This window comes from Terrapene carolina, unplaced genomic scaffold, assembly GCF_002925995.2.
Source record: "Terrapene carolina triunguis isolate 2854851 unplaced genomic scaffold, T_m_triunguis-2.0 Scaffold84, whole genome shotgun sequence".
Taxonomy (NCBI): Eukaryota; Metazoa; Chordata; order Testudines; family Emydidae; genus Terrapene; species Terrapene triunguis.
Genome location: NW_020664435.1, coordinates 29197541 through 29223915, shown reverse-complemented (window position 1 = coordinate 29223915; position 26375 = coordinate 29197541). Strand labels below are relative to the sequence as shown.

Genomic DNA, 26375 nt, shown 5'->3' with positions numbered 1-26375 from the left:
TGTGTCGACTCCGTACAAAGATCGTTGCTACTGATGCCTAGCTGCTATGTTGGGGAGCTGACTTCCAGGACTTAACAGTGCAAGGCAAATGGATTCCCCAGGAGTCATCACTGTACATCAATCTGCTTGATCTCAGGGCAGTTCAGTATACTTGGCATCATTTCCTACCCAAGATTGAAGGTCATTCAGTCAGGGTAATGACAGACAACAGAGCAGCCATATTCTGTATATACTGCCAAGGAAGAGGAAGATCCCAATCCTTAAATCCAGAAGCCATAAAACTTTGGAATCTGTTGATATCTGACCAAGTCAACATCTCATTGGCTTACCTACTAGGTCTGCAAAACATCATAGCAGACACTCTGAGCAGGCATTTCTGCCTGGACCACACATGGCAGCTGAGCACTTTGATAGTTCAAAAGATTTCTCTCTTCTGGGGCATTCCAGGGAGAGAACTCTTTGTGATGCTACCCACCATGAAATGCTGGCGCATCTGTTCAAGAGGAGGACATGGTCACAAGTCCTTGGGAGAGGCTGTCCTCATTCCTAGCCTTGAATGCTGATATATGCCTATCCCCCAACACCATTGCTTCTTAGGGTCCTCATCAAATTAGGACAAGAAAAGGTAGTAATCATTCTCATATCACTGGCCTGGCTGAGCCAAGTATGGTTTTGGGACCTGTCTCTCCGGTCACCTTTTCACCTCCCTCTGACAGCAGACATAGGAATTGGGCACCATAATCCATTCCGGACTCTCCTCACTTCATCTCAAAGTCTGGCTCCTCAATACTCTGGGGCTTAGAAAGAGTCTGTTCTCTTGAGTTACTGACTGTGCTGGTGAACAGTAGGAAACCTGCTACAAAACTTACCTGCAGAAGTGGAAGAATTTCCAGTATTTTCAGTATTGCTCATCATAGAATCATAGAATATCAGGGTTGGAAGGGACCTCAGGAGGTCATCTAGTCCAACTCCCTGCTCAAAGCAGGACCAATTCCCAACTAAATCATCCCAGCCAGGGCTTTGTCAAGCCTGACCTTAAAAACCTCTAAGGAAGGAGATTCCACCACCTCCCTAGGTAACCCATTCCAGTGCTTCACCACCCTCCTAGTGAAAAAGTTTTTCCTAATATCCAACCTAAACCTCCCCAACTGCAACTTGAGACCATTACTCCTTGTTCTCTCATCAGGTACCACTGAGAACAGTCTAGATCCATCCTCTTTGGAACCCCCTTTCAGGTAGTTGAAAGCAGCTATCAAATCCCCCCTCATTCTTCTCTTCTGCAGACTAAACAATCCCAGTTCCCTCAGCCTCTCCTCATAAGTCATGTGCTCCAGACCCCTAATCATTTTTGTTGCCCTCTGCTGGACTCTTTCCAATTTTTCCACATCCTTCTTGTAGTGTGGGGCCCAAAACTGGACACAGTACTCCAGATGAGGCCTCACCAATGTCAAATAGAGGGGAATGATCACGTCCCTCGATCTGCTGGCAATGCCCCTACTTATACAGCCCAAAATGCCGTTAGCCTTCTTGGCAACAAGGGCACACTGTTGACTCATATCCAGCTTCTCGTCCACTGTAACCCCTAGGTCCTTTTCTACAGAACTGCTTCCTAGCCATTCGGTCCCTAGTCTGTAACAGTGCATGGGATTCTTCTGTTCTAAGTGCAGGACTCTGCACTTGTCCTTGTTGAATCTCATCAGGTTTCTTTTGGCCCAATCCTCTAATTTGTCTAGGTCCCTCTGTATCCTATCCCTACCCTCCAACGTATCTACCACTCCTCCCAGTTTAGTGTCATCTGCAAACTTGCTGAGAGTGCAGTCCACGCCATCCTCCAGATCATTAATGAAGATATTGAACAAAACCGGCCCCAGGACCGACCCCTGGGGCACTCCACTTGAAACCGGCTGCCAACTAGACATGGAGCCGTTGATCACTACCCGTTGAGCCCGACGATCTAGCCAGCTTTCTATCCACCTTATAGTCCATTCATCCAGCCCATACTTCTTTAACTTGGTGGCAAGAATACTGTGGGAGACCGTATCAAAAGCTTCCACTGAGACACTCATCAAGGGCTTGAACAATCTTTTCCTTAGTGTTAGAGAGCCTACCCTGTTTTGGGACCTTACTCTACTTCTTGATGCCTTGTGGAAAACACCCTTTGTACCCATTGGGATTTGTTCCCTTCTCCATTTATCCTTCAAAACCTCGTTTCTCGTAGCCATCACTTCAGCCAGCAGGATAGAGGAATGGGGAATGCTTATGGCTGAACCGCCATACATAATATTCTGCCAGGACAAAGTGATTCAGTGTCCCCGTCTTCACTTCCTACCTAAATTCTCATTAGACTTCCACATCAACCAAGACATTCAATTATTGGTATTTACCCAAGCCTCATGCTTCCAGGGAATAAGCCAGTCTACACACTCTTGATGTAAGAAGAGCCATTACCTTCTATCTCGACAGGACTAAACCACTTAGAACCTCCCCTAGATTTTTTGTTGCCTTTGCAGAAAGGCTGACGGGAGCCTTTGTTTCTAGGCAAAGACTATCTAAATCAGTATCAGGATGCATGTTGGCCTGTTATGAAGCTTCTTGGGTGCATCCTTTGCCTAAGGTGATGGCCCATTCTGCCAGGCACCATCTGCCTCTACAGCCCTATTAAGAACATACCCATCACAGACATATCCAAAGCTGCTACCTGGTCATCTGTGCACACCTTCTCTCGGCACTATGCATTCATGCTTCCAGAGCAGACATAGCCTTGGGGAAGGCTGTTCTCTGAATATACTGAATCCACCTCTTCAGCACCATCCTCCATAATTGAGTCTCTGCTTGGGATTCACTTGAAGTGAAGTATCCATAGGGACAATAATGCAAAGAAGAAGGAGAGGTTACTTACCTATACAGTAACTAGAGTTCCTTGAGATGTTTTGTCTCTATGAGTGCTCTGCTACCCTCTCTCCTTTCCCCTTTGCTTTGGAATCCTTGCCTGCTGGACATCAGGGTTGAGAAGGAACTGGAGTGGCAGCGGTCTGCTTCTCCCTATATGCCCTCAGTCTGGAGCACGTGGAGATGTAGAGCACACATGCTCTCCTGAGGACATTGCTGACAAAAATCTCTGATCAGAAGGACATGGACATGCACACACCTAAAGTGGAGCATCCATAGTGACAAAACAGCTTGAAGAGCTCCAATTACTGTACAGGTAAGTAACCTCTCCTTCCTAACACAGCTTGCAGAAACACTGGATTTGGGGAGATTTTGAAAGACAACCAGCTGCTAAGGAACTGAAGCAGGTGCTAGTTGAGCTGTTTCCCTCCATGCTAGCACTAAAATAGTTCATGTTGAAACCCTTTGTATTGAAATGGTCCTTAGACTTGAAAGCGAGTCTAATGAAAATGGTTTTTGGAGCAAACTAATTACAGTTGGAGTACTTTTGTATGAGGTGTTTTACAAGCTTTCCCAGGGGTTAGAAAAGTTCATATACAAAAGTAAATTTCTTTAGAGTAGGCAAGGCCAATGGGACTGCTTGTATGAGTCAGGGTTTGCAGGGTCATGTCCTTCATTTATACCCTTGAAATCAAGAGTGCTCCCATTATCACTTCCAAAACTATGGGACTCTGTAAGTGCTTCATATTACTCCATTGTTTGTAGAAGGTGAAATTTTCAACTAGCTTCATAAGTTTTCTTATAATAGGAGGAGGAACCCAACCCACTATGTGGTTTATTTCAGAGAAATGCACAGAGAGTTACACGGCTGACCTCGCTTAATGTTACAGCTTCAGTGCGACTTGGTGCTAAGGATTGCTTTTTACCCCTCCCCATGGGATAGCAATAACATCTCTCCCGCCCAATCAAATAGCGCATAGGAAAATGAGGAGGTGATAATCTACTTGAGATCACTTGATAACTTTGGTATTTCCAAAGGTTAGTGCAATGTAACCCAGTATAGGAGGTCTGAAAATCTATTGAAAAGCTTTGAGGCAATTCACTGTAGCTCAAATCCTGAGGTCCTTAGTCAGATTGGAAACTGTTATCAATCTCAGTAGGAGAGTACCTGAGTAGAAAAAAATAGTTAAGTACCTCAGGATTTGCCATAAAAACAGCCATACTGGGTTAGACCAAAGGTCCATCTAGCCCACTATCCTGTCTTCCAACATTGGCCAATGCCAGAGGGAATGAGCAGAATAGGTAATCAAGTCTCTCTCTCTCTCTCTCTCTCTCTCTCTCTCTATATATATATATATATATATACACACACACACACACACAAAATACTTTAATAGTTGCAAGCTATACAGGTGCTCAGTTTTCTTTTTTTTCACAATAAAGACTAATATACTGAGTTCTGTGTATATAAAATATTTGTGTCTTGTTCAAGAATTGCACAACTTGGCCTCTGCTGATCTCTGATCGGCCGTGGTTGGAATAGGAACCAGTTTATCCCAGCCAAGATTTCCACCTGGTTACTATCGAGTTGTACAAGAAACATACATTTAATTACTGTGTTATGAATGCTGTGGTTATTGTCTGTCTTTATAAGCAGATCAAGTTTGGAAGTTCCCCAACTTGGCTATGAAGACTTGGAACTTGACCCAGAAAGCATCTCAGTAATTGACAAAACCACAACTCTTGCATTGTACATACAGAAGTATAGTACGCTTGTGGGTTCTAATACAGATTGTGTTTGAGAGATTAGAAGGGAGAGGGAAAATTGAAACTAAGGAATTTATTTTCTTTCTTGGCATGCAATAAGAGAACAAATTTTAAAAGATTGATTGCATCTTATTACTCTTTCACAAAATGTTTAGTTTGCCAAAATATTCAGGCCTCTTTCAAGTGAAAGATAAAGAGCTTTCTAGAAATACTGCAATTATGTTAACACAATTTGTTGAGAGAGTCATGTATTTAAGTTTAAGCTGACTAATACCCTTTGTTCATAAGGCATTTTTGAGCAGATCACCTTTGAGCCCGGGTTTGTCTTTTGTGAAAATGTAGTTGTTTCATTGTTCTGTTGTTTGTGAAATGTTATTTTTGAGCATGTGCTCCAGTTATGGTGTAGGTCAGCCCATGGTCGAGGGAAGAGAGAAGATCTAAAAGGGCAAGCCTTCTATTTCCATTTGACAATTGGGTTGACAGAGTTTCATGGTAGGCAGGCATGCACATGTGTGTAAGGGGAGCAGGGAGATGGGAAGGTACTGGTACCCAGTTCTTTTTATCTGTGTTAATATAATCATGTGTCTGTAATCTCTTCATATGGGCTGTTGGTGAAATTCACCCCTCCCTGTAAAAATCCCAAGTGTTAAGGCTTTGTACAGATAGGTAGGTAGGGTGGTAGAGTTCACCTCCCCAACCTGCATTCAGCCCTCTGTGGTAGCTGTTCCTCTCTGTGGGCTCGGACGACAACAAGTACTACCCTGCATGGGGTTTTTGGGCCACTTGGTCAGCATAATGGCAGATCCAGGAGTCCTTCTCATGGCCCACCTTCAGCAACTCCTTTGTCAGCTTTTCAGCATGGGCACAAAATGCCCCTCCATCTCACATATGGGCACACCTGTACGATCTTTCCATCTGTGCCTCTATCCTACGAGGCCAAAGCAATGTTTCCAAGGTGCAGAATGCCTTTCATAGGCCCTCCTGGGTTGATTAATTTCATCCTATTTGCACTGTCATGACAAGGCTCAGGAAATGCCTTCGACATTTTCTTGCATGGAAATTGTATTTCGAACCTCTTGAGGTTTTCACACAAAGCTGTCACATTCACTTGCTTGATGACCTTATGAAGTCATTTTACTGTGGGAAAGGTCAGAAACAGCTCCTGTAAGTGGCTAAGGAGGTTGTGCTAAAGAGATGATCAGAGTGAAGACTGCTTTTTCCAGAATCCTACTACAGAACAGTAATTTGAGGAGAAGCTAATGACACATGGTTATGTGAAGATGAGGATGTCTTTGTATTACAGTAACCCTAAATCCCCATTGTGCTAGGACCATTGGTTCTAGGGTGCTGGTGGGTTTGGTTTGGTTTTTTGGTTGGTTGGGGGCTTGGGGGCGGGGTTGGCTTTAGAAGGCTTCAGATGTTTGAAAGAGTTCTGAATAAGACAGGGGAAGATCCAGTGTGATGATGAGAGGAGCAATTCTAAAGGGGGCAAGGAGGCATAAAGCAGCAGCTGAGGTTGGTAATGGTCCATTAAGAAAATGCTTTTGTCCACAGAGCGGATGGGGATGGGAATGCATATGCCATGTTTGTATTGTTAGACACAAACCTGGAAACCAAATTCCTTCAATCTCCAGAGAAAGACCAGGATTCCTCCTCACGCCACCTCCTTTCTTTTATTCATTTGACTAATAAATTGCAACTCTCAGAATTGTATTGCATACCAGCAGGAATTTAAAAACAATCTGCTCAATCAGATTCCTCATTTTATAGAACAGATACATAGATATACTGTGTATACACACACACACAATTGGCTGAATCCCTGGAAAGGTTTGCAACATGGAGAAATGTCTTCGTAGAGTTTCTTTTAAAAACATAAGGGCCAAATTCATAAGTTATATGTAGGTTAGACTCATTTACACTCACTCAGACGTCATTTATGCTCAGATACCATTAGCCTGTTTACACCCACACATGAGGGAACAGCTTCTTTCCTGAGCCGAGATCAGCTTGGCACAGGACAGCATCTGTTACGGCTTTCTTAAGCTGCAGAGGCCCTGATAGAATTTAGAGCAGCTTAGGGGCTGCTTTAACTTGAATCAGTTGGAAATGGTCCCTAATAGCGATGATCATATGCAAGCTATGAGCTGAAATAGTTGAGAAGAGATGCAGCCTGCTTCTCCCTGTCATTATCCTGCTCCGCTACCTTTAGGTGGCTGGGGTGAGCAACTGGCAAACCAAAATCCTATGCCAGTTGAAAATTCCCCTTTGCCATAGAAATTATTAATAGATGAGCTGTGGCCAGATTCCGGCCCTTTGCAGTGCTCAGGTGGCTAAAAAGGACCAGGCCAGGGGCAGGTAACTTGGCCCTGTGAGTCTAAATTGGTGTAATTTATTTGCCAACGAGCTGGAAGAAGGTGTACATTAAAGATGGGTGAGGGTTACTTTAATATACGCCTTCTTCTTGTTCTTAGTTATGTAAATTACAATGGTGTGGACTTCCTTGCATGTGGATAGAGTGGGTCTGAGGGAGTCTAAGTTAGCGTAAGTAGGTCTAGTTTACACCACTTTACGTATCACTTATGTATTTGGCACCATGAGATGTTTCATTGTTTTGTATTATGACTGTTATGTTATGACTGATTGTTATGACTTTACAAAATATTGCACTGATTTACTGGGTCTAATTTTTCAATGTGTGCAACTTTGTGCCTAATTTCCATGCACAGTTACTGAAATTGCATTTGTAGATTTGTTAATAGCTTATGCAAATACCTGGCTTTTTGTACATGCATATCGTTAATTCGTACAGCCCGTTTCAGTGATTGAACTTGCAGATAAGGCATGCAAAAGTGCATGCACGTTTGAACATAGATTTGCAGATCAGGCCTCTGTGTGTAATCTGACAAGAGTTAAATTGCTAATTTTATCCAAAGAATGTTGTTGTTAAATATCTTTGAATCCTGTTTTCATAGATTTCAATGAAGCAGTCCCAGAAACAGAGAGGCTGGACTCCAAAGCACTGAAAACTCGAGCCCAGCTTTCAGTAAGGAACAAACGGCAGAGACCTACTAGAACAAGGCTCTATGACAGTATCAGTTCAACTGATGGAGAGGACAGCCTTGAACGAAAGGTGAGAAGGCCTTCCCTTTCTCTTATTCATAGGATGATGTGCTAGATTACCCTTGTAATTTGTTTCATCCTGTATCTTCGTCCTTTCGTTTTAGTGTAGGTAGAATGTATTCATCTGTGGCCAACATATTCTGGATAACAGTCTGAACTGTGTGCAAGTCCTGTCGCCTTGGAGGCAGCACATCTGTTTTTCTCACAGGAACAGCAGAATTCCTGTCTTATTTTCATGTATTATGCTATTGTTATGAAGGTCACTTCATTGTTTTCCCCATTTGAACTAACAACGAGCACTATGCATAGCGGGTCATGTAATTTATATGGGAGGAGAAGCGAACTCGAATCCTGCATTTGTTTATTTCTCTGTGTGAATGACAGTTAATTTAATATCTACTCTTTGATTTTGCTGATCCTGACTCTTGAACCTGTAAGCAAATTATTAGTATGAAACACCTATGTGTGGTATAAAAGGTAACAGTGTGACTTACTAGAACATTGCTTAAAAATATAAAGGCTCTACAAACTGTTGTTAAATGAAAGGATTGCATGTTCAAAATAAATCTTGCTCTGATTGGTTGCTAAGTGGCATAACTTGCTTTATAATCTCTTATACCCACAGCCTTCAGACAGTTACAGTAGTCCCATGCACATTTCAAAATCACCTCTGCCCATATGTGTGAGAGCATCCTCACCAGCATCAGATTCTGGTGCTTCCTCCCTCTCCCCAGTGGCTAGCAGTGCAGCCTTCTCATTTGACAACGTAGCTGAAAACCAAGAAGGAGGACAGCAGCACAAAGGAGGTGTGCTTTCCCATTATGCTCGGGGAGACACTCCACTTTCCTCTCCTTCAAAATCCAGTCACAGTTCTGAAACATCTCCTTTGCATCACCAAACCAACAGGAATGTTTTACAAGACAAAGGTATAATTATTTTTTACAAATGAGTCAGTGCGTCACTTTGCTCACTTACGTTTATGTGGTGCACTCTTCTTGTTTTATTAGCACTTAAGTCTCTAATGGGCCCTGTTCTCAAAACCTCTTGTAGACACCTTGAAGTCGGAAAATAGCAGTTCTCTTCATTTGGTGGTAGGTGGAAGGGACACAGATTAAGTCAAGACAAGAATTGTTTCCTCTTTTTCCCCTCGAGATGGTTGAAAAAAGGAGGGGGGAAATCACAGAAGTATTTCGGAATTTTTATCCCATGTTTATTGTTTTTTTAATTTGAAAATTTAAAAAATTCAAACATTTGTCAAAATTCAAAAAGTTTCAGTCAGCTCCATTTACTTCCTGAGTAAAGCATACTGGACTAGTACTTAAGAACATTCTCCAGTGTTTATATTGAAATCCTGAGAGGCACTTTAATAAAACTGTTAGTAACTCAAAATCTGTGGGTTGGACATTGGTACCTGTGTTTCATGGTGAAGGTTATATGTAGATGAGCATAGCATAGATGTTGTAGTTTTGTTAATAGATGAGAGGCTATGTGGTCTTCTGGATTAAGCAAGAGACCAAAACCAGGAACTCCTCTGTTCTAAACTCAGTATTTCTTATTGCTTGTTCTGAAGCTTTGGCCAAGTCATTAGTTTTCTAACTCAGTTTCCTGAGATGTAAAATAGGGATAATGATACAGTGCATTTTTATTGTTTCAAAGATTAGTTTGGTTGTGCTGCACTTTGAAACTACAGTGTAGTACAAAGTATTACTCCTTTTCCCACTCCAGTGTAGTGCCAATGTGTCTGATTTAGGCATTTGAACTTATAATGTCTCTCTTTACTTAGATCTGGGCATTCCTTAATCATTAGTGAAGCAAAACTAGCATTAATGTCAATGGGAATTCTGTCCAATAAGGACTTATGACTGGACTTTTAACATCTTCATAAAAGACACTCAATGAATTAAATTAACTAAAAATAAATACTTACTCTGGTTTTGTTGATTTGCTGCTGAAAAATTTTGCCATTGTTTTATTAGGAGTCAAGTTTTTCCCCATCATAATATGATAGATAATGAGGCCCTCTCCAACAGATTCTTACCAAGATACTGGGTTTGGAAAAGGTAAACCCTAAAGTCAGCATTCTGACCTTGATACCAGAAATTCCTATTCTATATCCCTGTGTCTGGTACTCTAATTGTGGGATAGCTAATAAATTGGAGTAAAATTCAAAGCTTGAGTGCAATGTGTTGGCTGATAAAAAAACTGTAGTTCTGGGTAAATGTGTTCATTGGTGAAATCATAAGTGCTGCATTACCTCAGTGAAAATCACATTTGATGAGAACTTGGCTGAAACTGATGGCTTTAGATCTCAAAATCTAGTGGAATATGCACTTGCATGGTAAACCCTCCTTCGTTCCTTACTATTGTCTTTTTATATGTGTTTAATGACATCATTAATTGTAACAAGGGGATTTGAAGCCCACTCAGTGCCCCCTCCCCCATTGTAGGTCCTGGAACTAATCTATATTTAATTGACACAGAGGTGATATGCTTTTCCCATTATGAACATTATATGAACAGCCAGTGCTTCTGTGGGTAACCAGAGTTTAATGAGTACTGGTATGTTAAAATCAAAGTAGAACAAGTTAGTTTCAGACAGAAACATTTGCATTTAATATGTTGTCTAGTACAGCGATATCCTCAAGTGTTTGGCAGCCAGTGTTCCAGTGACTGCTTTATAATAGCATTTAATTGATTATTAACTAGTCTTAAAAATTCTTATTGTACAGGAAATGGGCCAGTAACTAAACACAGTAGATTCTCTTGTTGCGTTTGTGGTGTGGGTTGAGCGGGATTTGTTTTAGAGACTGAGAGTACTCATATGTGCATGCACACTCCTCTGTATGTAAGTGGCTAACGACTAAACCTGTAATATCGCACCGTTCTATATTCTCTAGTGAATGAACATGGCACCTTTCAAGTATTTGTCTGAAGTGTTGTGGAAAGCTATAGCTCTAAACAGTTACAACATAATGAGAGAGATTACATTCCAAAGTTATTTTTAAGTTTATTTTTTTTAGAATAGTTCTGGCTCAGATTCTCTCTTGGGGTGTGACAGTTTTTTATACAGCAATATCAGCATCCCAACTCTAAAGACAGCTGATGTGGTTACTGATGGATCCTCTGGTGCAGTAAAGCTACTTCTCCTATCCTACTGCTGCTGGAGTAGGAAGTGTGGTTCTGGGAAGAGCTAGGCCTGAACATCTCTATCAGCTCCTTGGTGCTGTTAGCTGGGGATGTGAGTTAGAGTACTGCTTTCCCTGAATTATACTGTGTACTACTCGGCTGTAGCTGAAAATCTGGGCTTTTGTTTACAAAGCAGCCCCCTTCAAAATTACTAGGCGTTAAAAAACCAGCCAACCAAAACCCAGTTAAAGTAAGATTAAAACATTAAAAACGTTAAACAAAATACTAAAAAGCCAAACAACATGATCAAAACAGATTATCAAGGAGACATTCAGTCATAGGGGCCAATTACACCACTGGTGCGAACGGCACATCTCCAATAACTTAAATAGAATCATGAGCACAGAAAATTTGCCCCAGTATTTTTAGAAATATCTCCTTTGCCACCAAGGAAAAATGTAGTATAACTATTTAATTGGCTTAGATTTCTGTGCTACTGTGCTATCAGAGAAATAACCTCCCTAATTATAACAATAAAGGAAATATACAAATTGAAATCTTAATTTTCCAGGACCAACATGTAGTCTTTTGATATTTGAAAATATGCAGAATGTTATTCCTAAGGTCACATTAAATTATCATATTGGTTTCCTCTGGCCTTAAAATCTATGAAATCTATGAAAGTACTGTTTGATCATTAGCAAATAATATATTAGTAGTTTGTCATCTAATGTTATACAAATATTTTTTGTGTATGACTGGTTTAATAAAACACCTGTATGGATATTGTGTAGCATTCTAGTTAGTGACAAGTTCTGAAGGACACAAATATGAATTTGCAGAACTATTAACTGTGGTGTGTAACCCACTTAAATGAGCCTCTGTACCAGATGACTAGGGGTGAGCTAATGTAACGCTGATTTTTTTTAAAAGGTTCCAAAATCAGTCCTGGCAATAACAGGGTGGTAAGCCTAATTTCAGTACCAGGCAAATTGGTCGGAATATAGTAAAGAACAGAATTATCAGACACATAGATTAACATGATTTAGTAGGAAAGAGTGAACATGGCTTTTGTAAAGGGAAATTCTGCCTCACCAATGTAGTAGAATTTTTTTGAAGGGGTCAGCAAACATAGGGACAAGGGTGATCCAGGGAACATAGTATACTTGAACTTTCAGAAAGCCTTTGACAAGATCCCTCACCAAAAGCTCTTAAGCAAAGTAAGTAGATATAAGATAAGAGGGAAGGTCCTCTCATGGATGAGTAACTGGTTAAAAGACAGGAATAAATAGTTTTCAGAATAGAGAGAGGTAAATAGTGGTGTCCCCCAAGCATCTGTTCTGGGACCAGTGCTGTTCAACATATTCACAAATGATCTGGAAAAAGAGGTAAACAGTGAGGTGGAAAAGTTTGCAAACAATACAAAATTACTCAAGGTAGTTAAATCCAAAGCTGACTGCACAGAGCTACAAAGCAATCTCACAAAACTGTGTGGCTAGGACACAAAATGACAGATGAAATTCAATATTGATTCATGCAAAGTAATACATATAGGAAAATATCATTCCAACGATGTATACAAAACGATGGGGTCTAAATTAGCTGTTATCGCACAAGAAAGAGAGCTTGGATCATTGTGAATAGTTCTTTGAAAACATCCGCTCAATGTGTAGTGGCGGTTAAAAAAGCTAACGGAATGTTAGGAACCGTTAGGAAAGTGTTAGATAATAAGACAGTAAATATTATAATGCCACTATATAAATCCATGGTACGCCCACACCTTGAATACTGTGTGCAGTTCTGGTCTCCCCATCTCAAAAATATATATATTAGAATTGGAAAAGATATAAAAAATGGTGATAAAAATGATTAGGGGGATGGAACAGATTCCATAGGAGGAGAGATTAAAAAGACTCGGACTGTTCAGCTTGGAAAAGAGACGACTAAGGGAGGTTATGATAATAGCCTATAAAATCATGAATAGCGTGAAGAAAGTGAATAAGGAAGTGCTGTTTGCCCCTTCACATAACACAAGTACTAGGGGGTCACCTGATTAATTTAATAGGCAGTGGGTTTAAAACAAAAGAAAGTATTTCTTCATGCAACACACAGTCAACCTGTGGAACTTGTTGCCAGGAGATGTTGTGAAGAACAAAAGTATAACTGGGTTAAAAAAAGTGTTAGATAAGTTCATGGAGGAAAGGACCATCAATGTCTATTAGCCAAGATGGTCAGGGATGCAACCCCATTCTCTGGATGTCCCTAAACCTCTGACTGCCAGATGCTGAGACTGGACAATGGCGGATGGATCACTGGATAATTGCCCTATTCTGTTCATTCCCTCTGAAGCGTCTGGCATCAGCCACTGTCAGAAAATAGAATACTGGGCTAGATGGACCATTGGTCTGACTCAGTGTGTCCAGTCTTATGTTCTTCCAGCATTATGATCCAGGCATGCACATTTACTAAGAGATAATAGCATGCAATCTAATTCTTTTCAGTCAATCTGTCTATATGCAAACTAGTTAGTTTATAATATCTCTTGCACGATGCCAGGGACAGCCAGACAATGGCACAAGTAGGCAGTTCAGTTCTGTACTCCATTCAGAAGGTTTGTCCATTTCACAGTTTCAGAATGCAAGGCCCTCACAAACCTATTATCAAGGAGGAGGGCAGGTAGTTTTGGCAGGGATAACATGGAAAGTTGTTAAAATGTGCCAGTGCAGTCTATTCTGAAACATCTCATTTTCTCAGAAAGAGACACGTTTTCAATATACACAGAAAGCACTGACAGAATAAATTGTGCCAGATCGATAGAACTGTGTCAAGGCCCTCACTGTATCTGTTTGGGGGGGGGCAGGGGAATCCTTCCAGAAGGTGACCAGGCAGCAAGGTTGAAAGTCAGGGTAACGGAGGCAGGTAGGGAAGCTCCACATATGTGATGGAGTGAAAAGGGCTATTTCTTTTATACTCCAATTAGCAAAATCTAGAATTAATTTATTACAAGTGTAAATCCTTATCTGCAGATCCTAACTCACCAAAATAGTCTCATTGATTCCCATGGAAATTAATAAGGTTTTACAGGACTGGCCCCAAAACATATATAATCCAGCAAAGTCATGTTTGTTTTTCAGTTGTTAGTAACATTTTATTTTAAAAAAATTGAAGTGTGTTTCACAACTTTTGTCGTGTTTGTCTCCCCAATTGTTTCAGCTCTGCTCTTCTTCCTCTCGTTCTTTTTTCATTGTCATGGTAGAGCCTCAAAGTTCTTTGTTATTATAATGAAAAATGTACAAAAAATCTCTCACAGCTTGTTTCTCCGCTTTGAGTTATGGATATAGATGATATTCTAATGCACAAACTGGGCTTCCCTGTACATAGCACAAGCATTTAAAAATCGGGACACAATTTCAAACCAAAGTGAATGCTGGATTGAATATCAACCTGGATTTGATCTTGTTTTGTAGCTGGCGTGTTGGTGTTTTCACTCTGTCACTTTCCTGTGTGCCTGTTACAAACCCAACACACATTGTAGATTCATTCAGTTCAATTTTATTCTGATTTTAAATAACAGTGATAAAATAAGGGGACTAGTCTTGGAATTCCTAATGCTAAAGGAAACACAGCACAGTCTTTTCACTGAGAATTTGAAAAGTTTAAAACTGTTAAATGACAGGAATACACAATAAAGACAAAAGAGACAACTTAAGACAATCTACTTTCTATACACTGGGGTAAAAATTGCATAGTAGTCTCATCAGCCTTTGTTGTAGGATGGATTGCTGCTCAAGAGAGTTTGGCATGTGTTTTGCCACTTTGTGTACTACTTTTATTCCTGGGAGAATTCTGCTCCAAAAAATTAAAAATTCTATGTCCCATATTTTAAAATTCTGCATATTTTATTTGTCAAAATAACAATATAATCAGGCCAGTTTCAATTATTTTCGTAATTTACTTCAAAATACCTGTCAGCAAGTATGTCTGTAACAATGCAGACAACAAAAAAATGCAGGAAATATTTTTTGACAAATAGATTCCTTACTAGGCATATTAATACAGAACTTTGAGTCATAGTCATTTAAACTACAATACAGAACCGTATTTCCCACAACCCTCAGAAGCAGTGGAGAGGCTTTGGGGAGTCAGAGGTAATGGAAGAACTCAGGGAGAGGGAAATAATTGCTGGCAAGGAGCCTGGGTGTGAACTGGGAGGGTTATTGGGTGTGAGTGGGAGAAGTATGGAATGTTTTTTGGTGGGGGAGGAGAGGGATTGTTAGGGAGATGGGGAGCCTCCCCCATGCAGACCCAGGCTTACTCCTAGCCTCTCCCATTCAGTCAGGCACATCTGCTCCTGTCCCCGGGTGTCCCTGCACACCCCTGCCCCATCCCCATATATCCCTGCATCCTTACTCAGATACCACTCCTCCCCTCCGTCCCCATGTCCCTGCATCTCCATTCAGCCACTCCTCTGTTCCCATGTGGCCCCGCACTCCCACTCAGCTACCTTATCTCCATGTGTCCCTGAACACCCATCCCCATGTGGCCCTGCAACCCCACTTAACAGCCCCTGGCTCAATGCTGTCACGCCACTAGCTCCTGTGGCCCTCCCCCAGTCTGTCCCCCCTCCCACTAGCCCTTCTGAATAGGGTTGCCATGTCCCCAGTTTTCGACTGGAACAAAAAGGGATCCTGGCAGCTCTGCTGATTGGGCCACTGCAAGTCCAGTTGGCAGTGCAGCGGGGCTAAGGCAGGCTCTGCGCAGCTCCCGGAAGCGGCCACCATGTCCTGTGGCCCCTAGGTACAGGGGCGGCCAGGGGGCTCCATGCGCTGCACCCCTCTCCCTTGAACGCCGGCTCTACCGCACCTATTGGCTGGGAACTGTGGCCAATGGGAACTGCGGGGGAGGTGCCTGTGGGCAGCGCATAGAGGTCCCTGGCCCCTCCGCCTAGAGGCCGTAGGGACTTGCCATCCGCTTATGGGAGCTGCGCGGAGCCAGGGCAGGCAGGAAGCCTGCCATAGACCCGCTGCGCCGTGGACTGGGAGCCGCCTAAGGTAAGCGCCGCCTGGCCACAGGCTGCACCCCAAACTTTCCCCTGCACCCCAACCTCCTGCCCCAGATCGGAACCCTCTCCCATACCCTAACTCCCTCCGAGAGCCTGCACCCCAACCCTCTGCCCCACCCCAGAGCCTGCACCCCAAACTCCTCATCCCTGCCCCCATCTTGGAGCTCTCATCCCCACCCACACCCCAACCTCCTGCCCCTGCCTGGTGAAAGTGAGTGAGGGTAGGGGAGAGCGTGCGACGGAGGGAGGGGGGATGGAGTGAGCGGGGCAGGGGCCTCAGAAGGGGGAGGACAGGGTTGGGGCCTCGGGGAAGAGGCGGAGCAAGGATGTTCGGCTTTGTGCGATTAGGAAGTTGGCAACCCTGCTTCTGGACCCCAATCAATGTGACCCCCTCAGCAGCCCCATGTACCCCACACTGTCAATCCCTCCATATCCTGTCTCCCCTCACCTGGTCTCGTGGGCAGGGTGCTGTGCGGAAAGCAGCCTCTCCTCCTCCCTATCCACAGCTGCCTGCCCTCTGATCTGGTGCCACAGCAGCCTCTGGTGGGCAAAAGGTGTAACTGCAGCACCTGTCCAGCAGAATCTATTTTCTGCAGAGAAAAAAATCTACATGAATTCTGCACATGCGCAGTAGCACAGAATTCCACCAGGAGTATATTCTTTGGCTCTCCTTTTGGAAATGTGATGCTTGTTTTCTGTTTCGGCATAAGGCCAGGTGTCAGATCTTCATGAATGCCTTATGTAAAGCATAAACCATGGTTGCTGAAAACAACTTGTTTTTAGAGTGTGTTGTATTTCTTGGCCTACCACATCATGCTTCATGGGTCGCTTGTGCATTGCTTTTATTTCATGAACAAAAAATGCCAACATGTTATTTCCAGTGTAAAATATTTGTTTCTTAGTTGCTGCACTGCAGCAAACTATTTTTGAGGAAGCCCTTAGTGATTATGCAAGTTGTTCATACCAGTGCAGCCCTGTGCCTCTGAAAAGCCCCTTTGAATGGGTAGGATGCAGGATAGGGGACTTAGAGGGCAAAGCTGTGCTTGTGATAGTTTTTGTTTTTTGCTTGTATAACGTCAACAGACCCCGGTCGTCGTCGGCCGGGATCAAACCCTGGGACCTTGAGATCTTAACACGTGAGCCTCTACTGCATGAGCTAAAAGACACATGTCTCTTAGCCAAAGCTGTAGCAGTCTCATCAATGTCGAGCTGGTTTAGCTGCCACTAGAGGGGAACAGATTGCCACACCAAGCTGGTATGGGTTACACTTGCTTGCTTATTTATTCTTAATTCTGAGGGCTTGATTTACCCAAGTGAAATCAGGAGTATATGTAATGAAGCCAATGGAGTTGTTCCAGTGTAGAACCAATGTAAATGTGATCAGAATCAGGATGTGAGGCTATAGTGTAAAATACACGAAGAAACCTAAGGAAACGAATGGCTGATCTTCATTCATTCCCTGTAGAATACTGAGAGATATGGTCAATCAAACCCACATTTGTGTCTGAAATTTTTTAACTGCTATATTTTTTTCATTTTGTTTGCTTTAAGGATTTTACAGCACTTCTGTATAGTCAGTTTCACTGTTTTGACTATAGGGGCTGTGTTATCTGTTTCCTCTTTTGTTTTTTTAGGGTTATCACACAGTAACAGAGAGAGGAAAGATATGATTGTAAAATGGCAGAGATTGCCACAGGGTCTCAGAGCAGGTGTAGAAACGGAAGCTATTTTTAACTCATTTTTACAAATTGACTAGATTATAAGATGACAGTGTCTCCTTTAATCAAGTCATGAAAACAAAATAGTTTATTATCTCTTGACACTCCCGTCATAAAAATTATCCAGTTCTCCAAAGCTGCTGGAGTCTTTCAGAACAGATATTCAACAGCCATCTTTGACAGTAAAGTATACCCCAACAAAAAACTTGTTCTTGGAAAAAACAGAGATTAGATAGATCCTCCAGGGGTTTAAAAATGACTCATTTTTCATATTTCTCTTATTAGCCTTATGTGTGGCTTACATTAAAACTCAGCTAAAATAAGTCCCCCCCCATTTTCCCCTCAGTAGTTTCTCTCAAGTTTCAAAGCAGTTCATTGAGGTACTTCTTATACCATTTTTACCACTTCTTCTCAAAGAAGGGAAGTTATTTCTGTAGTTGCACCTAATTAAATGAAATGCCCCACTATTTATATAGATATAGTGTGTGTGTGTATGTACAAATGCACGTGTACACAAACTCTTCTGGAGTTACTGTTTAATATCAGATAAAATAATAATGTATATTTTTTTCATGTACAAAGATATCCTAGGTGGTCACACAGGTCCCCAATCATCAAGAGCAACTAGCCCTACTATGGGGCAGGCAGAAAAAATAAAGCGAAAGCTTGTGGATCTTGGGTAAGCATTTTTTTATTTAAAAACTAGATTTTTATTAGAAGGGGATGGAAAGCTAAGTTTCAAATGACATTTGTTGATGGTCTCTAATCTTGTTATAGGGCTCCCTTGAGAAGGAGTTCCCACAAGGGCAAGAAATGGAAAGAGAGAGAAGTCATTAGGGTGGCCTGTGGCACCAGGTATGGGTAAAACAACAAAGATGCAATCCGTCTTATCCCAAAATCCTTGGCAAAACTGTGCTATCCAGGAGATATGAAACCACTGATAGTCCACCTTTCCTGTGTGTATTGCTAAAATAAAGTAATATCCCTGGGGCCAAATTCTGCTCTTATTAGCTTCCAGTTGTTTTTAAGGAGAAACTGACATTGATGGGAGGATATTTTAACAAATAGCAAAATAATAAGTACTTATACTCTAAAATAGATTGAGCCACATAATGCCCAAGATAGGCCTATGCGCCCATTGACAACAATGGGAGTGGCACACATAGATTATTAGAATTCACACACACATACCTATATAAAATATTAGAGCTGTCAAGCGATTAAAAAATGAATCACGATTCATCGTACTGTTAACAAAAGAATACCATTTTTTAAAATATTTTTGGATGTTTTCTACATTTTCAAATATATTGGTTTCAATTACAACACAGAATACAGAGTGTGCAGTGCTCACTTTATATTTATTTTTGATTACAAATATTTGCACTGTAAAAAAAACAAAAGAAAAGATATTTTTCAATTCACCTAATACAAATACCATAGTGCAATCTCTTTATCATGAAAGTTGAACTTACAAATGTAGAATTATGTACAAAAAATAACTGCATTCAAAAATACAACAATGTCAAACTTTAGAGCCTACAAGTCTCCTCAGTCCTCCTTCTCGTTCAGCCAATCGCTTCAACAAATAAGTTTTGCGCTCATATGGCACTGTTGTAACCGGCGTCGCAAGATATTTACCTGCCAGATGCGCTAAAGATTTATATGCCCCTTCATGCTTCAACCACCATTCCAGAGGACATGCGCCTATGCTGATGATGGGTTCTGCTCAATAACAATCCAAAGCAGTGTGGACCGACGCATGTTCATTTTCATCATCTGAGTCAGATGCCATGAAATATATCGCAGAATGTGGGTAAAACAGAGCAGGGGACATACAATTCTCCTCCAAGGAGTACAGTCACAAATTTAATTAACGTATTATTTTTTTAATGAGCGTTATCAGCATGGAAGTATGTCCTCTGGAATGGTGGCCGAAGCATGAAGAGGCATAGGAATGTTTAGAATATCTGGCACGTAAATACCTTGCAATGCCAGCTACAAAGGTGCCATGGGAATGCCGGTTCTCACTTTCAGGTGACTGTAAATAAGTAGCAGGCAGTATTATCTCCTGTAAACGTAAACAAACTTGTTTGTCTTAGCGATTGGCTGAATGAGAAGTAGGACTGAGTGGACTTGTAGGCTCTAAAGTTTTACATTGTTTTATTTTTGAGTACAGTTATGTCACAAAAAAACCCTACATTTGTAAGTTGCACTTTCATGATAAAGAGATTGTACTACAGTACTTTTATGAGGTGAATTGAAAAATACTATTTTTTATCATTTTTACAGTGCAAATATTTATAATAAAAATAATAAAATAAAGTGAGCACTGTAGACTTTATATTCTGTGTTGTAATTGAAATCAATATATTTGAAAATGTAGAAAAATATTTAATAAATTTCAATTGGTATTCTATTATTTAACAGTGGAATTAAAACTGCGATTAATTGTGATTTAATTTTTTTAACTGCAATTAATTTTTTTGGGTTCATCCCGGTGAGTTAACTGCGATTAATCAACTACCCTATAAAATATATGTGAGGCCCTTTACCCTAAAAGCTTGACACGCGTTTCACCCAACACTGAAAAGCAGCCTCTGATGGGATGGAGGACAGCAGACCTTAAATATATTTTGCAGCAGCCCTATAAAACAGCTTATTTCAGAAAGTGAACAGCTTCATAACAATTTGAAGATGCATAGGAAAATTACATATTAGAATTAATTGCTTAATGAGACACCATCTTCAGCACCTCTGTTCACTCAAACTCAAAAACCCAGAAGTGGCAACACCACACCTCTTTCCCACAGTACATATAGTGAACTGTCCTTGAAGATCTCCTGTGCAAGTACTAAGGAGCTCTGGCCAGATCCCAGACCTAGGTCGTATGGCTGCAGGCATGAAAGGGCGAGCCTTTTTGTTAAATGCCAGAAATGGTATAATAGAATAATACATTCTAAAAACTATAAAAAAACAAACTCATCTAAAACTAACAGAAAGCAACACAAATGCAAAAGAAAAACAATAATATAAATGAACAATCAAAGTAAATAAATTAATCCAACTGTGAATTCTCTGCAGAAATACCATTTTGACTTGGGCACGTGCACAGTGATTTGTGGAACTTTGCTGACATTCTAACATACAGATACATTTAAAACTTTTTACAAGCATTAAGCCAAAGTTCTAACCTTGTATCTGAGAGGAGGATTGTTGCGCTGAATATAATGTTCTAGATTGGTGCACACGACTCCCAGTGATGTCAGTGAGAGTAGCTAGCCATGTCCTATTCTGGGGTAAATCACTGCAGCCCTATCAAAATCAGTGGAGCTACATCTGTTTACACCATCTGAGGACCTGACTCATTGTGTGCCTCTCTAAGGCTGCGTATAGCTTGTGCTATATATTGCTGTATGTCTCTGGGGAAAGAGCGAAATTTGTAAAAGAAAACTGTGTGCAGTGATGCGTATCTGTGAGAGATCTGTAGTCTTTAGTGAGTATATTTAGCATTTGAATGACAAACCAAAGTGAAAAAAATGAATCTTTCCTTGCCTGTGAGAAATAACCCCTAGAGTAGAATTGTTTTCTTATTTGACTGTACAAAATATTTCTTCCTTCCTGTGAGAAATAGTCAAGAGCAGACTGAGAATCAGTAAATAGTGAAATATAATCCTGATCATTCATTTCTAATAGCCTTTCATTTTTCACTGCTGAATATGCCTGCTTTTGGATTCCATTGTTGAAGGCAAAGATTGGTATTATCTCTCTCAAAATTCATGAGCTTTTACAACTCTCATTACGCCTCTGTAAACTGGAACATTATTATCACTGTGCAACGTTTTAAAGACTGCTTGTACTTTCCTTTGTTTCTGACTCTAAAGAATTTGCTTCTCAAGATCTTTGGATTCTAGGGAAGGATGCTTTCCTTAGAATCCAAAGACGAGGAAGCTCTTTGAACGCAAGAGACCGATCCCATGACAACATCCTATTATAATGATTTATTCCCATTAGAGCCACTGATTGATGTAGAATTAATCATTTTGTCAGATACATGCTTCATGCACTATTTTGCCATTGTTGGCATTTGTACTGATTGTACTCTTCTCCGTGACCACCACTGGTCATAGATAAATCAGAACTGCCTCAGTTCTGCAATGCAGGTGGGAAGCATGAGCTCTCCTGCCCATGCAGCAGAATGAGCCTATATGTTATCAAGCCCAGCAATGTAGAGAACACCTCTATTCTTTCCTGCACAGCAAGATTTTGGGAAAGATCTGGGGTAAGCTTAAGGGGGGAGCAGGAGTGAGGCTGATGGATCTTCCACTGTGTGGATGGCCATCTTTACTGGGGAGGGGGATTCCTGCTCTGCCGCTGTGGGTGGACCTTATGCCAAACCTGGCTACTCATGGGCCTAGAGCAATCAGGCTTGTCTGCTCCAGCCAGAGAACAGCTGATCATTTTCTGCATACTGTAGTTAAATAGCAACAGAGGGTCCTGTGGCACCTTTAAGACTAACAGAAGAATTGGAGCATAAGCTTTCGTGGGTGAATGCCCACTTCATCAGACGCAAGTAATGGAAATTTCCAGAGGCAGGTATAAATCAGTATGGAGATAACGAGGTTAGTTCAATCAGGGAGGGTGAGGTGCTCTGCTAGCAGTTGAGGTGTGAACACCAAGGGAGGAGAAACTGCTTCTGTAGTTGGATAGCCATTCACAGTCTTTGTTTAATCCTGATCTGATTGTGTCAAATTTGCAAATGAACTGGAGCTCAGCAGTTTCTCTTTGGAGTCTGGTCCTGAAGTTTTTTTCCTGTAAGATGGCTATCTTTACATCTGCTATAGTGGGGCCAGGGAGGTTGAAGTGTTCTCCTACAGGTTTTTGTATATTGCCATTCCTGATATCTGACTTGTGTCCATTTATCCTCTTGCGTAGTGACTGTCCAGTTTGGCCAATGTACATAGCAGAGGGGCATTGCTGGCACATGATGGCATATATAACATTGGTGGACGTGCAGGTAAATGAGCCAGTGATGTTGTAGCTGATCTGGTTAGGTCCTGTGATGGTGTTGGTCGTGTAGATATGTGGGCAGAGTTGGCATCGAGGTTTGTTGCATGGGTTGGTTCCTGAGTTAGAGTTGTTATGGTGCGGTGCATGGTTGCTGGTGAGAATATGCTTAAGGTTGGCGGGTTGTCTGTGGGCGAGCACTGGCCTGCCTCCCAAGGTCTGTGAAAGTGAGGGATCATTGTTCATGATGGGTTGTAGATCACTGATGATGCGTTGGAGAGGTTTAAGCTGAGGACTGTAGGTGATGGCCAGTGGAGTTCTGTTGGTTTCTTTTTTGGGCCTGTCTTGTAGCAGGAGGCTTCTGGGTACATGTCTGGCTCTGTTGATTTGTTTCTTTATTTCCTTGTGTGGGTATCGTAGTTTTGAAAATGCTTGGTGAAGATCTTGTAGGTGTTGGTCTCTGTCTGAGGGGTTGGAGCACATGCGGTTGTACCTCAGCGCTTGACTGTAGACGATGGATCGTGTGGTGTGTCCGGGGTGGAAGCTGGAGGCATGAAGGTAGGCGTAGCGGTCGGTGGGTTTTCGGTATAGGGTGGTGTTAACGTGGCCATCGCTTATTTGTACTGTGGTGTCTAGGAAGTGGACCTCCATGTAGATTGGTCCAGGCTGACGTTGATGGTGGGGTGGAAGCTGTTGAAATCATGGTGGAATTCTTCCAGGGTCTCCTTCCCATGGGTCCAGATGATGACGATGTTATCAATGTAGCGTAGGTAGAGAAGGGGCATGAGTGGACGAGAGCTGAGGAAGCGTTGTTCCAGGTCAACCATAAAAATGTTGGCATATTGTGGGGCCATGCGGCTGCCTATGGCGGTGCCACTGGTCTGGAGGTATATATTGTTACCAAATTTGAAATAATTGTACGTGAGGATAAAGTCACAGAGCTCAGCAACAAGTTGTGCTGTGTCATCATCAGGGATACTGTTCCTGACAGCTTGTATTCCATCTGTGTGTGGGATGTTTGTGTAGAGAGCCTCTACATCCATGGTGGCTAGGATGGTGTTTTCTGGGAGGTCACCAATGCATTGTAGTTTTCTCAGGAAATCAGTGGTGTCACAGAGATAGCTGGGAGTGCTGGTGGCATAGGGTCTGAGTACGGAGTCCACATATCCAGACAGTCCTTCAGTGAGAGTGCCAATGCCCGAGATGATGGGGCGTCCAGGATTTCCAGGTTTGTGGATCTTGGGTAGTAGATAGAATAACCCCGGTCGGGGCTCTAAGGGTATGTTGATTTGTTCCTGTGTTAGTGTAGGGAGTGTCCTGAGTAGATGGTGCAGTTTCTTAGTGTATTCCTCAGTGGGATCTGAGGAAAGTGGCCTGAAGAATTTGGTATTGGAGAGTTGTCTGGCAGCCTCCTTCTGGTAGTCAGACCTGTTCATGATGACAACAGCACCTCCTTTATCAGCCTCTTTGATGATAATGTCAGGGTGGTTTCTGAGGCTGTGGATGGCATTGTGTTCTGCACGACTTAGGTTATGAGGCAAGCGATGTTGTTTTTCCACAATTTCTGCCTGTGCATGTCGGCGGAAGCATTCTATGTATAGGTCCAGACTGTCATTTCGACCCTCAGGAGGAGTCCATGTGGAGCAGTTCTTCCTGTGTTGTTGGTGGGAGGGTATCTGTGTATCAGTGCACTGTTCAGTGTTATCTTGAAAGTATTCTTTGAGTCGGAGGCGGTGAAAGTAGGCTTCCAGATCACCGCAGAACTGTATCATGTTCGTGGGGGTGCTGGGGCAAAAAGAGAGTCCCCGAGATAAGACAGACTCTTCTGCTGGGTTGAGTGTGTAGCTGGATAAATTGACGATATTGCTGGGTGAGTTAGGGGTACCCCTGTTGTGGCCCATATGGTAGGTAGGATTTTAGACAGCTTACGGTCCTTTTTCCTTTGTAGAGAGGTGAAGTGTGTAATGTAGATCTCCTGTCTTATTTTAGTAAAGTCCATTTGTGTGGAGGGTTGGTTATTTATGAAAGTCTCCAGTTTGGAGAGCTCTTTCTTGATGTTTTTCTGTTTGCTGTATAGGATGCTGATCAGATGGTTCCTCAGTTTCTTTGATAGTGTATGGCATAATCTCTCACTGTGGTCTGTGCAGTATGTAGATAGCAATGGATTTTTCACCTTCAGTCCATTTGGTATGATGTCCATCCGTTTGCATTTGGAACCAACCCATGCAACAAACCTCGATGCCAACTCTGCCCACATATCTACACCAGCAACACCATCACAGGACCTAACCAGATCAGCTACAACATCACCGGCTCATTCACCTGCACGTCCACCAATGTTATATATGCCATCATGTGCCAGCAATGCCCCTCTGCTATGTACATTGGCCAAACTGGACAGTCACTACGCAAGAGGATAAATGGACACAAGTCAGATATCAGGAATGGCAATGTACAAAAACCTGTAGGAGAACACTTCAACCTCCCTGGCCCCACTATAGCAGATGTAAAGATAGCCATCTTACAGGAAAAAAACTTCAGGACCAGACTCCAAAGAGAAACTGCTGAGCTCCAGTTCATTTGCAAATTTGACACCATCAGATCAGGATTAAACAAAGACTGTGAATGGCTATCCAACTACAGAAGCAGTTTCTCCTCCCTTGGTGTTCACACCTCAACTACTAGCAGAGCACCTCACCCTCCCTGTTTGAACTAACCTCGTTATCTCCATACTGATTTATACCTGCCTCTGGAAATTTCCATTACTTGCGTCTGATGAAGTGGGCATTCACCCACGAAAGCTTATGCTCCAATACTTCTGTTAGTCTTAAAGGTGCCACAGGACCCTCTGTTGCTTTTTACAGATTCAGACTAACACGGCTACCCCTCTGATACTTGTAGTTAAATAAGCTGCTTTTTTTTACGATCTGAAGTTGCGTTATGTGTTTTTATAAACGTATATGGTCATTTGTCCAGCATTTCTCTGGGCAGGCAATAGAGTTCAGTTAGTATGAATGGTCTTTACTTTGAGATATGGTATGGTCAGAAAAAACAACACTTAGGCACTGCTCAGTTCTCATCTGCCACCAACTTGCTTTGGTAGTCATTTACCGTCTCTTTGCCTCAGTTTCTCTATCTGCAAAATGGGTGCAATACTTCGTACTTCACAGAGCTGCTGAGGATTAATAAGTAGGTAAATGGTTGTAAATCAGTTTGAAGGCTTGAAATGATAAGTATTACTTCCCCTTCTTAAAAATACTGCAGCATGCTAATATATGGGGATATTTGGAAATTGAATTTTTAAAATAAATATGGCTCTAGGTTTTGTACAATCATTATAACTACATCCAAATTTCATTAGAGCAAATAAACGTCTCCACCCAACAAAATATACTTAGCTCCATGTGCCTGCTCTGAAACCCTAAGGAGCCCTCTTGATCTAGATTATATTATTCTAAAGTTCGGGTAACCAACTAAAATGATGTGTATGCATGAAAGAAGAGCCTTTTGAAGTGTCCTGGCCTTAGGAATATATCCACCATATACAGATAAAAAGCATAAGAAAGACAGAGGGCTAAAATCCTGCTCTGACACCACTATAAAATTCAGGGGGGCTCCATTAATTCCAATGGAGTTATGCCAGATTTACATTGGTGGCCGGGGTGCTGAAACTATTTGTATAG

The 26375-nt window shown here is 41.9% G+C and overlaps 1 protein-coding gene across 2 annotated transcripts in view; it reads left to right on the top strand.

Moving 5' to 3' along the window:
- Window positions 1-26375, top strand: part of PPP1R9A (protein phosphatase 1 regulatory subunit 9A) — a 220467-nt gene that overhangs the window by 178779 nt on the left and 15313 nt on the right. The window contains exons 11-14 of one of the 2 annotated variants that reach the window (XM_029910971.1): window positions 7632-7789; window positions 8405-8705; window positions 18277-18364; window positions 18463-18540. In XM_029910971.1, the coding sequence (XP_029766831.1) occupies window positions 7632-7789; window positions 8405-8705; window positions 18277-18364; window positions 18463-18540 (625 nt within the window). The remainder of the gene's footprint in view (window positions 1-7631; window positions 7790-8404; window positions 8706-18276; window positions 18365-18462; window positions 18541-26375) is intronic. The other variant, XM_024212878.3, reaches the window with a different exon arrangement.